The 13,340-nt window shown below is 31.5% G+C and overlaps 1 protein-coding gene across 1 annotated transcript; it reads left to right on the top strand.

Annotated features, from left to right (window-relative positions):
* Window positions 1-11,796: 11,796 nt before the first annotated feature.
* On the top strand, window positions 11,797-12,935 carry LOC114729151 (uncharacterized). The gene is made up of 2 exons (XM_028916123.1): window positions 11,797-11,937; window positions 12,609-12,935. Exons 1-2 carry the CDS (start codon window positions 11,797-11,799, stop codon window positions 12,933-12,935), a joined length of 468 nt encoding a protein of 155 aa, XP_028771956.1.
* Window positions 12,936-13,340: the final 405 nt, after the last annotated feature.

Here is a 13,340-nt window from a genome sequence, read left to right as displayed (position 1 = left end):
ACAACACTTACAATAACAACAATTACATGAAAGAAAAAAAAAAACATCATATTGTCTTACAATAACAACACTTACATGATTGAAAAATTAAACATCAACATAATGAAAATGAAATAGAATTGGATTTTGCTTAATTATATTCTCCTTTCATTATTTAAAAAACATACGGTAAAAAAGAATGCGATTTTTGGGAGAAACTTTGACAAGTGTCTCACAGTAACACGCAGGAATTCCAATCGCATCGCACTTCATAATATTGAAGCTTGACTTGACCTTGAAGAGTCCGATCCCTCCCTTTCGTCTTTTCTTCTTCTCTTCATTCCTTTTTGGCATCCAATTCTTCGCGGCTATTAGGGGTGTTCATGGAGCCCAGTGGCCCGCTATGCCCGCCCAAGCCCGCAAGAAAATGCCCAGCCCGTCCTAAAAAAATTGGCCCAAAAGATATATCGGGCATGTTTGGGCTGGGCAAATTGTCGGGCAGGGCTGGGCATCGGGCACGGTATGCTGCCCTGCCCATTTGGCCCTGCCCGCAAAAATATATATAATTTTATTTATATATATTTTATTTGTCTCATATTTATCTCCTGAATCAAACACATTGTTGCATCAATATTCAATATTCATTATACTTATTTATTTTCAAATGATTTTGAGAGTAAACTTGTTATCATTTACTGCAATTTGTATAACCATTTTCTTTTTTAGTACAAACATTATGACCATTAGCAATTTATATAATTGATCCATGCTCTTATGAGTATTTGGGAGTTATGGAAAAAAAAAATATTTACATTTGGTTGAGAAATTTTAGAAACTAGAAAAGCAATTAAGTTTAATAAAGTATACTAACAACATTTTTGTTTGTCATAATTTACTCCTCTTAGCTACTATAAAATGTTGTTTCATAATATATTAATTAGAAATAACTAAATTAAGGTCAAGTTGCCATTTTAATATAAAGTTACATTAGATTACCTAGAAGAACATAAATAACTAGTTAAGTAATATAGTATATTGATTTGCTGGGCATGGAAGCCCGCCCTGCCCAGCCCGCATTTGCCCAGCCCAAACTTACTAGGGCTTTTCATGGACAGGGCCAGGCAATGGGCTGCATTTTCAAGCCCGTTCATTTTTCGGGCTGGGCATCGGGCAAGGGTCCTGCCCTGCCCAGCCCTGCCCATGTGCAGCCCTAGCGGCTATGCGTGTTCTGGCGGAACACTGGCACCTGTTTACAGTGAGAGAAAATTATAACTCGCAAATTAAAAAAGTAATTGAAATTTAATTTCGTCTTAGTTTTAATCTTTAAAATTTTATTTCATTTTGATCCGTTAAATTTTTTTTTCTAAAATAGTGTTTTTAGTCTTTAAAATAAGAAGTATAATCAAAATGAGATTAAATTTTAGATTTAAAATTTTAGGGATCAAAACTAAAATGAAATCAAATTTTAAAAACCACAACTAAAATAATGTAAAATTTCAAAGATTAAAAATGATATTAAGCCAAATAAAAAGTAAACACAAACAAAACAAACCGCACTAATGAACATATGTGATTGAGAAAGACAAATTGAACATATGTGATTGAGAAATACAGTTTCATATAAATTTTAGGGAAAATAAATTTAGAGGTCCTTACAATTTACCTCAAATTTGAATTAGGTCCCTATACTTTTTTTTTTTCTTTTGATTGACTTCTTAAACTTTCTACCATTAGATATGTTAATTCCTACTATTAAATAAATGCTAACACCGTTAAAAATTGCTGTTAACATGCACTGAATCCAAGATCCATCATCCACATATGAATTATGGCCTTCATCATCGTCTAGGTTGACTCCGGTTTTGAGCCTCCAATGATTAAGCTTTCCTGGCCCACACTGGAGTAACCCACAAAAGAGTTTGCTAACAAACCTTTGCCTTCTTCTGTTCATACCAATGACTGCACCTTGACCCTTCAATTAATACACTACCCCTTACCTTCTACTCCCATTTTGTTTTTCATCACTACCTTCTCTTCATCTTCATCCTTAGTTTTCTTCTTCTTGTTATTATATATATATATATATATATATATTGATAAGAAGCTCACTAGAAATTGTTAAAACCAATATCACGATGAACTATACCATATCGCAATATCAAGCTACTTATTCAACCAAAACAAGAGAAAGAAAAAAAAAGAAAAAGAAAAAGTAGAGGCATGTATAGATCAAAAGTGAACAACACATAAAGAATTTGAAAAGTAATCAAGTTGATAAAAGAAATTAGAATTGTACAAAATGAAAATAATTAGTTGGTGCTTGTAAAGTCATAAAGCTTGCCCCTGTTTTAGTAATAGAAAAATAGAGTTAACTTTCTCGTGTATCAAAAAAAGAAAAACAGAGTTATTTTGAGGCATTGATATCTGCGGGCAATGAAACAAATGCAACATTGCTATAGTTACTGCTTTTCAAATTTCTCTAATAAGGAGAACTATAATTGAAGGTGGGATGTTGGATTAGTATTATGTGCAAGAGCAAAGCACATATTGTCAAATTGAGAAAGGCCAATTGGATGATCAAGAGAATCTCATGAAAATCATCAACCTCACGAGTGTTATTATTATATCCAGATTTTTATTATATTGAGTACTATCTCTAAAGGTGTTTTTTCTTGTGTTGAGAACAAATCAATGTACTCCTTTGATTAATAACATTATTCTAAAAAAATCTTCATTTGGGTAACACCAGCACAGTAGTGTTTGGTTGAAATGCTTACTAAACCAGTGCCAGGCTTTTCCTTCATAGCAACTAACCTACTATCAATATATATCCACAGTATTGCCCAGAATCAATGGCCTTTTCACAAACAAAAATATAGAGCAAACCAATGAAAATAGAAGACCGAACAACTTTTTTATTGACCAAAGAAGTAGATACAGCTCAAATACTGGACGCTCCAAATAGCGGTAATGTTGGATGGTGAAGGAGAAGATATTGAGGCATGAGCGAAGGAGTGGAATGAGATAAAAGTAAATGCTTCAGGCATTTTAACAGACATATTTAACGGTGTTAGCACTTATTTAACAAGAAGAATTAACACGCCTAACAGTAAAAAGTTTAAGGAGTCGATAAAAAGAAAAAAAAAGTGTAGAGACCTAATTCAAAATCCAAAAAAACTATAAGACCTTCCAAATTAGTTTTCTCTAAATTTTATATATTCATATAAATGTGACTCTTGGAGTAATGGTAAGATTGCTCTCATGTGACCTAGAGATTCAAATCCTGAAAACCCTAGGGAGAGATTTGAGCACTGGGTCGCCTTTTTTTATACATTTTAATGATGATTTAGGTGATATTATTAATAATGGTTATTAATTTTTTATCTTTTCAATATACATATCTTCTCTCTTATTTCATCTTTGTTTTTGTACATTTAATTTGGCCTAATTATATTCAAGAAAGTCAGAATAACAACAACATTTGCTACTTGTTTTGCTAACCATGCATGGGCTTTCAAATTTAATTATAAATTAAAGATGGTTGTAACTATGCTATTTGGTTGCTTAAATTAAAACAGAGGCGCACTTTTTAAAATGTAGCCACTAGTAATGGGTTATGGTGTCTTCCATTTAACAGAATAAAATCGGTATTAATACCATGACTCAAATTATATATACTTCATCACTTTAGACTTGGAGTTTTTCTTAAAAAAATAAATATAGAAAAAAAATCCGTATTAAAATCCCAATTTTTTTAATTCAACTATATAATTTTTAAGTACTCCTCCGATCCTTAATATAGGACCCAATTCTTGAGTTGGTTTTGGTCCTAAATATAAGACTCATTTATCATATTTATCAATTTTTTCTAAATTACCCCTATGGATACTCTCTCAACCATAATCAAGTAGAAGAGGGAGAGGGGGTATTAAGAAAGATTATTATGGTGTTTTAGGAAAAATGTGTCACTTTTCTTATAATTAACTAATTTACCTAACTTCCTTAATCTAATCAAATTAGTTAAATGGGTCTTATATTAAGGACCGGAGGAGTATTAGCGATTATAATTAACTATTGTTAGATCTAATCAAGAGTAACTACAGAATATTTATCAAGAGGTTTTAGAGTTAATTTGATATTTTTAATAATTGAATCTGTCCAATCTAATAATAGCAATTTTTTTTTTGGTGACAATAATAATAGCAATTTTGTGCCAACAAGCGTGTAGTTCCGGTTAGCCGGTGTTCGAAGGACTCCCGATGTGGTGGGCACTAGTGCAAAGAAATTTAAAAAATAATACTCCTCCGATCCTTAATATAAGACCCATTTAACTAATTTGATTAGATTAAGGAAGTTAGATAAGTTAGTTAATTATAAGAAATGTGACATGTTTTTCCTAAAATACCATAATCATATTTCTTAATACCTCCTATTCCTCTTTTATTTAATTATGGTTAAAGGAGTGTCCATAAGGGTAATTTAGAGAAAATTAATAAATATGAGAAATAGGTCTTATATTTAGGACCAAAACCAACTCAAGAATTGGGTCCTATATTAAGGACCGGAGGAGTAATATGTTATTATTCCGGTCATTAATATAAGACTTATTTAACTAATTTGATTATATTAAAGAACTTAGGTAAGTTAGTTAATTATAAGAAATATGACATATTTTTCCTAAAACACTATAATTATCTTTCTTAATATCCTCTCTCTATTTCCTACTTGATTATGGTTAAGGAAGTATCCACAGGGATAATTTAGAAAAAATTGATAAATATGAGAAATAGATCTTATATTTAGAACCAAAATCAACTTAACAATTAGACAAGAAAGAAAGTAGATTAGAGAAAAGATATAAACAAAAAAAAAGAATGATATTGTATTTCTTCACTTACTTCACTTTCTTTCACTTGCATCACAACACAATGATATGCCCTATTTATAGTCATAGTTTTACACATAGGTTTCATTTATATTTAAATGATAGATAGTGAGTAATAAGTCACATGAATGTGAATGGAAATGAGTTATAAGATTAAAGATATAGTGGAGGAGTAATGGAAGAAACAAAATCTTACTTCACCCACAGCCTAATTAATAACCGTTTGTCATTCCTTCACACGCCAAACAGAGCATCAATGATCATTCAAGGAACCCAAATTTCCCACATGTTGCTATGTAAGCAAACACCTCATATAGAACATGGAAACCCAACATCTCTGATATTTTCGCGAAACACTTTCTTAAGGACTATCTTCAATGTCCTGCTCTTGCTTCCGAGAACAAACTCCTCCCATTCAGAAAATATCTGGTAATCACCAGTTAAAAATATGCGTAGGAGGACACTTCAATAATCCATTTGATAACCCGTATATGAGTATATGCACTCTATTTCAGCCCGATCATCTTGCTCATAGTTTTCGCCAACAGAAATGAACTTTTTAAGCTGAGAATGGGAAGGAGAAAAGAAGGAGGAAAGAGAAAGAAGAAAAAAGGAAGAAGGAGAGAAGGGAAAAAAAGAGAGGGGGCCAGATGGGAGGGGGGAAAAAAAGACACCACAAAAAAAACATTGAATCATCGACGGAATAAATTCTAGCCCAAAACTTTGTCAGAAAACTGTGGCAAATTTCATAAAAAATATTAATGATAGAATTTGCCACTGATTGATGACGGAAATTACCAACAAAATTACCTACGGGTAATTCCGTTGGTAAATTAATTCTGATATAATTAGTCATGTAAATATTCTGTAGGTAATTTCTATTGCAATTCCATGGCAAATTCCATGAGAAATCCGTCAGTAAATTTAACTATGGAAGTTTCGACGAATTTCTAGTAGAAATTACTGATGGAATGTTGTCCTTGGCTAATTCTATCAGAAATGTTAATTTCTTTTCCCCAAGATATTAGTTGTTATTAGAAATTTTATATATTTGATCTTATAAAATGTAGTCGTTCTATATTTTATGAGGTAAAAGACTCCATTATGTAAGAAAAAAGAAAATGAAAATTTCGTAAAGGGACATAGTGAAATCCTATAGGCATTGGTGAACTATAATAATTCGATCTATGCACTTGATTGCTTTAAGTATGAAAAAGTAAAAATTATATTTTGAGTTATTGGTTGATTGTGACTATTTGAAAATTAACTTAATATTATTGATCATAATATAGAAGAATAAATATTAGAGACAAAATTGGATTTTACTAATCTTGAGAGAATATCATATGAAGAATATAATGGGTGCAAAGCAAATATTTACATGGAATAATGTATAACAATATTGCTAACTTATTAGTATTGAGTTTCATGAAACCGTAAAGAATAACAAAATTCTCCTACCAAATATGTAACATACTTATATTTTGAGGATTTAGACTCGATAATTTTGATTAAAAAATTACAAGTCCTGTTAATTTAACAAAATGCTTATGATTTGATTGTACATGATAATGATTTATACCAATCCTCATTAAAATGTGAGAGATGCATGAATCCTAAGTATCATCTCTTGTAATTTATTCATGACAATGTTATTCTTCCTTTTTACTCCACATCTTCATGTAATTAGATGCTGTCAATGTTATATTATATATAAATATCTTATCTATTTTTAAAAATATATGGAAATTTTTAAAATAAAAATATCCAATCATTTCAAAAGATATTAAAAAAAATTAAACTGGTATTTGATAGATAATAAATTAGAAAATTAATATTAACAACTATTTACAGATAATACAATTTGAAGGTTTTACCATAACATAAAAAACATATATTTAATGAATTACTAATAAATAAAAATTAGAATCTTATGTAAATAAAAATGGTAAATATGAAAATAGCTTCTTCTTCTTCTTTTTTCCTTTTTTTTTGTTTAAAGTTAGTCCACCATATCTAATAGTCAAAGCACACTTTTAATACAAATTAATATAAATCAAATTATACCAACAAAATATATCAACATTAATATCAAGTTGGCTAGATATAGATTGAAAACAAATAGCTAAATATTATAATATTATTCTAAATATAATATTATTGTTCTTGTGTGTGAAAAATAGTAAGACTTAAATTTAGACTTATAATTTATAAAATCTAATTTTGACAATTTTTTTTTGAAGAAACCATATTTCATTTATTAGAAGGCTAAATTTATTCTTTCTCTAAAGATTTTCACCTTCCCTCCATTAACCCATTTAATTTGAGACTTTATTTTTGCAAAAAAAAAAATTTAACTTTTCTCTTCTCTTTCTTCTAATGATTCACCCTCCTTTGTAACACTGATAAAACCATATTTTACTTTGTTATTTTATATCTTTTAAGGGATTCTTATCAACTAAAATGAGCTAAATTACATTTATTATGGTTAATTTGAAATAAAAATTGAGTTTATTAAAATGGAGCTTAAAAGGGTATTTTTGTTATAGTGTTATCTTTGCTCTTAAATAATGATTTCTAGGACTTTATCCTATTATCTCATTATTTTGCAGGTGACTAGGACAAAAGTATTGATTTTGGGTTATTATATTATATTGGAAAGGAATTAAAAAGTTGGAAAAAAATGTTTTAAAAAAAAAAAAAGAAGAAAGTCAGTGAAAACCAAAACTGCTGCGTTTGGAATGAGCTAGGGCACTATCTAAATCACTTCTTCTTCAACACGGGGGGACGGCGGCTTCTTCCTCTGGAATCCTAGCCAGTAGCACACCATCGTCCAGCTCCTTCTCCACTGATCGTCGAGCTCATCCATATTCTTCATTGTCGTCATCAGCCTCTCCCTTCTCCTCCATCGTTGACACCAACATCAAAATTCCCTTCATCCACCAACACTATCGATGCTGTCCATCTCCTCTTCACCAAACTAGATAGTGCCGTTCACCTGAGAACCAAAAGCTGTGACTTCTTCCTCCATCAGGCTTTGATGGTGACGGCATCCTCCATTATCACCATTAAGCTCGACGTCCTCCAGTACTTCATCGTCGTCTTTCACCATTCGTCCAGCTCTAAACCCCACGCAATCACTCGACTTCTCTCCTTCTCAAACAATAGCTTGGTGTCGCTGACTTATTCCACTCCTCTTCTCTGTTTCAATCTGTTGCTGTTCGTGCTTCAGTCTTCGATGACCATCATTTTCCTTGTCTTTGCAACTGTCGTCCCTTCCAGGTAAGTTTTATATATGGTTTTTGGTCCCCTAATCTTTCTTTTTCATTCAATCGGTAATAATTTCAAACCTTACTTCCTTTTGCTATATTGGATGGATGAGAGTTGAGGATACATTTTCTGGTTGGTTGTGGAAGTTTTAGTCTACAGCTGTGAGACCTTTTCTTGCTCCAAGACTAGCATTTCTCTTCTTGTCACAACCTTTGTCCTGTAAGGTAAGTTATGTATATGAATTGCAATCCTCTATTCCTGCTTCTTCATTGAATCTATAATAATTTGGAATCTTGCTCTATTTTGCTATATTGGGTCTTTAAGAGTCAAACAAATTTTTGGATAGGTCATGAAAGTTTTAAGCTTGAAATATATTAGTGTTATATTGCTACTGTTATATGTTTGGTCTATTGCTTTGTGTGTTCTTATTATGTGGTATTTAACTTGTCTTCTTTTGCCATGAACTTCAGAGTGTGCAAAATAGATTCTTGTGTGATTTAGTTATTTGATGCTTACATTTTGGGATGTATTGTGCGTAAACTTATCGCCGTCAATAACATATCGTCTTTCATAAAAATAAAGGATCAATTGATTCACCTCACAAACAAAAAGCTTGAAGTCCCAATTATTCTTATTCTTTTTTTCTCTAATTATTAGTGTCCTGCAAGTGATACTAGCTGGTTCTTATTCTCTTTTCCTCCTCTCTAATACTTTTGTTTAGGTTGATTTTTCTGGAAATGGCCAATACATGCGCGCATGCTTGTGTCAAAAAGCATTTAATGTTTATTATTAGAAACTAACTTAAAGATGAAATACAAGCCCAAATACAATCTTATTTGCTGGTTGAAAGAATAGTCTTATTCTTTTGTCACTTTTACTCTCTAAGTGTATATGAATGATAAATACAGAGAATTCAACTTCAGCTGTTCTTGTATCTCACAACCCTAAAAAAAAAAAATTGCCTACTCACACTTGATGGGATACACGTGATGAACAAAGAGAGAAGCTGCAAAAAGCCAATAGTTCCAAGCATCTAAACACCCACACACAAAAGATTAACAAAGAAATAATCAATACTAAAATCCACCAAGTCCAAAAGTCAATCAACTTCCTTTAATGTATGCATACTACTAACATGACTATTTTGCTTAAAGTTTGAGAAAATCACTTATACATACCAATAAATTTGAAAATTCCATAATATCAAATAATTCAAATGAAAATTATGTAATATTTAGGCACTAGGCCATGGCAACGTACAATTTCATTGTCTTAAAGAAATTGATGTAATAAACCCATTAAAAAAAACCCCACGCCTTAAATTGCATGACATATATGATAAAGTTGCTTCAAATCACATCATTTTAATTGATTTAAATAACTATAAAGAATTTAAAGTAGTAATATATTGCAAAATTTAAAAGGAAAACATTACTGCGAAAAATCTGGGATATATATAATTACTCATTGTTTTAATTGGTGTTTAATCTTAGGTTTTTCATATAGTAGTTTTCTTTTGCCATATATATATATATATATATATTCCCTACTTGCTTTGATTCTTACTATTTACATCATATTCTTCTCTATTAGAATGGTGGTTCTAAAAAATTGAAGATGGATATATAATAGAATTGATTTAAGTACTAAATGGGTTACAATAGATTTCGAGCAAGGCATTGAGGAGTTTCTTGCCTACGCATTTCAATCTCCTTATTCTTAAACATCGAAAGAGCTTAAATGTTCATGTGTGAAATGTAAATATAGGTCATATCTAAGTTTTGATGAGGTGAAGACACACTTTTATGAAAAAGGATTTATGCCAAACTACTATATATGGACTAGTTATGGCGAAAGACGACCGGAATATCCTTCACCTATTTGTCCAATGCCAGAAGATGCGCTACATGTTGAGCATGGTTCATTTGGTAACCAACAAAGTCAATACAAGACTATGGTAATAGATGCAACTGGGCTAAGCTTTTGGGATAACTATGATAAAGGAGTTGAGTAGATGCCAAATCTTGGTGTAAGAGCACTTTATGACTTGATGCGTGCTGCACAACAACCTTTGTGGGAAGGTCATGAAAAGGAATCTCAACTTTCAGCAACTTTGTAATTATTGAGTATTAAAGCAACAACTAACGTGTCACAACAAAGCTACAATTTAGTCTCCCAACCAATGTGAAAGACACAGCCAAAAGACACTCGTATGCCTATAGACTTGTACCAAACAAAGAAGTTAGTGTCAAAACTAGGTCTTGATTACAAGAAGATTGATTGTTGTGTGAATGGGTGTATGTTGTATTATAAAGCTGATGATAGTGCAACCCAATGTAAAGTTTGTTACGAGACGAGATATTTCTCCAAAAAAATATCATGGAAGAAAAAAGAACGTTGCAAGAAAGAAATTGTGGTTCTCACCTCTCATTCCTAGATTACAAAGGTTGTTTGCTTCTGGAAAAATTGCAAAGGAAATAAGATGGCACTATGAGAACCGTCGAGGTTCTAATGTCCTTTCTCACCCCTTTGAAAGTCAGGCGTGGAAGGTTTTGGATAGCACATATCCAAACTTTGCATATGATCCAAGAAATGTGAGGCTTGGGTTATGTGCTAATGAATTTATGCCATTTGGGTAATTTGAGAGACAATATTCTTGTTGGCATGTGATTATTACTCCATATAATCTACCACCTGAGATGTGCATAACACGAGAATATATGTTCTTGACAGTGATCATCCCTGGTCCTAGTAATCCCAAATGAAAAAATATATGTATATCTGCAACTTTTAATAGATAAATTAAAATTATTGTGGGACAAAAGGGTGCCAACATATGATGCCTCATTGAAACAAAACTTTTATATGTGTGCTGTACACTTGAGCTCTTCATCTTCTCTATAACTATTTGACCAACTCAACAAATTTCCTGTTCAAACATCTTCTCTACCTATAGGTGAAACATCTACTAGGTCTCCAGCTATAAATAAAGAATATAGCAGACCCTTATCATCCCATGGATTATCTCCAATTATGACTCAGTCAGATAATAGACCCTCATTATCACCTCAAGCATCATCTCCTCAAATCCCATCTCTTAGAACTGAAAACTCTTATCCCCCTACTTCTCAGGCCCCTCCTAATTTTTCACCATCAAGTTATGATTCTTCAGATGGTCGAACATAGATATATCCTGAAAAGAAAACAGAAGTCACCATTAAGTTTATATTATTTCACATCTTAATTTATTATATTAATGCTAGCTAACAACATTTATAATGATATTTTGTATAAAATTGTTATTAAGTTTAATTCTGCTGTTGCTACTGTGTGAAATATTCTTCATGTTATTCAAGAAAAATTTGACCATTCATGTTCCAGCGCCTAAATATAAGAAAATGTTGTTTGATGAATGGGCGGTAAATCTTATTTCTATTTGTATTTGTTTTATGTCTTCAAATTTTTCCTCTCCATATGTTTAATTTATATTTTTCTTTTGTTTCTTTATGTAGTGAAAATATAAATGGTTGCCACAATATGATCATGCTATTAAGAAATTTTGGAATGTAACGTGTACGGAAATTTTGAGAAATACAATGCATACTAGTAGGCAAGACTTGTATAAAAAACAAGTTAGGGCTAAGTGGATTTCGCGTCAAGTGATGAACGAGTTAGAGAGAATATGGGTATCAGAAGATTATAAGGCTAAGTGTGAGATTGCTAAGGCTAATCGAGCCTCAACCACAGGAGGCACTCAACGCAAAGGTGGAAATATTTCTAATACTGAGCATAAGAAGAGATTGGTAAGAATTTATCCTCAAATTAAATCATTATTTATTTAATGCATGTATAATACATTTTGGTAAATAATGGCAGGCTTTGGAGTTAGGAAGAGATCCTTCTATGTTTGCATTGTTCAAGAGGACACATTTAAATGATAAAACTAGAAAATTTGCAGACCAGTGAGCGGAATCAGCTCATATGAGTATATGTTTCTAATATTTGACATGTTGGATCATTGAAATTGTGCTGATGGCTAGAGGTCTGACTAGTTGTACTATGAGTCTTATTGAATGTTTATCATAAAAAATCAATTGGATTATGCTAACTCTCTAAGGGCACACTAGTGTTAGACAAAAATTTATTGCATCTGACTTATTAGAAGTTATATAACTTATACACATGCTATTCTCCAATCTACTTTGCTTCGTTGCTGAACTTGGGTTACATTTGCATATTATTCAATTTGATAGAATTGGTGAATATGTCATCATATGCTAGAAATTAATGAATTATGGTATTTTTTTTTATTCTTTGTGCAATTTTATTTTTGGTAATTAGTTTTTTTTAAAAAATAACACTCATTTCTTTTAGACTTAACTTGATCTAGTTGTTGTTGGGATTAAGTTGAAAGGATCTTGCCTTCCAAAACATGTACTTATCTCATATACTCCTGTTACCTTTTGTTTTATAGGATGAGTTCATAAGGAGAAAGGTAGAACTAAGTTCTGAAGGAGGCTCTCCAAGTGTACAATCTAATCAGGAAGAATTTAACATATGGTTAGATGTTATAGGTGGTAAAAACAAGAAGGGCCGCATCTATGGATTTGGATCTGAGACTGATGATGATATTTGTATGCAGAGATCTTCTCCTTCCATCAACAGCACAAGTATCAATACTAATATTGAAACTGAATTGTGCACGAGGATAACAAAGTTTACACAGGAGATTCAACAGATTAGACAAGAGCATCAAGAGATGAGACAAAATTATAATAAAATCATGTTTGCATTGGAATGAATGGGAATTAGATTATCTGAGCCTTCTAGCAGCAATATAAATTTAGGAAATGATAGTTGACAATTGTTATTATTATTTTTAGCTTTTACTTGACATTTGACATTTGAAACATCCAAGATGTGTGAAAGACATATATATTTAATTATAGCATGTTTGATTTTTTTTGACAAATTCAATTGTCCTTCGTTTCCTCTTAAAAAACTAGACGATTAATCAAATTAAAATAGCAAAATATAATTAAAAAAATCAACTGAAATTGCCAAATTTGTGCTGATTAGCGACGGAATATTCTGTGGCAAATTCCATGACAAATTTTTGACAAAATATTTCGTCGCAAAATTTGTGATGGAGACTACTTGTCAAAAATCTATTGGTATTTTGACAGAATTTCTGTCACAAGTGTGT

This window comes from Neltuma alba, unplaced genomic scaffold, assembly GCF_004799145.2.
Source record: "Neltuma alba isolate B1F8T4 unplaced genomic scaffold, ASM479914v2 tig00012607_pilon, whole genome shotgun sequence".
NCBI classification, from domain to species: Eukaryota; Viridiplantae; Streptophyta; class Magnoliopsida; order Fabales; family Fabaceae; genus Neltuma; species Neltuma alba.
This window is presented reverse-complemented; position numbering and strand designations above follow the sequence as displayed.

What these genes read in the sequence shown, in the direction of transcription:
- LOC114729151 (XM_028916123.1), top strand. Translation starts at nt 11,797, where the DNA reads ATGAACGAGTTAGAGAGAATATGGGTATCAGAAGATTATAAGGCTAAG. An exon ending in CTGAGCATAAGAAGAGATTG is followed by an intron (nt 11,938 to 12,608) that starts GTAAGAATTTAT and finishes TTTGTTTTATAG; the next exon opens with GATGAGTTCATAAGGAGAAA.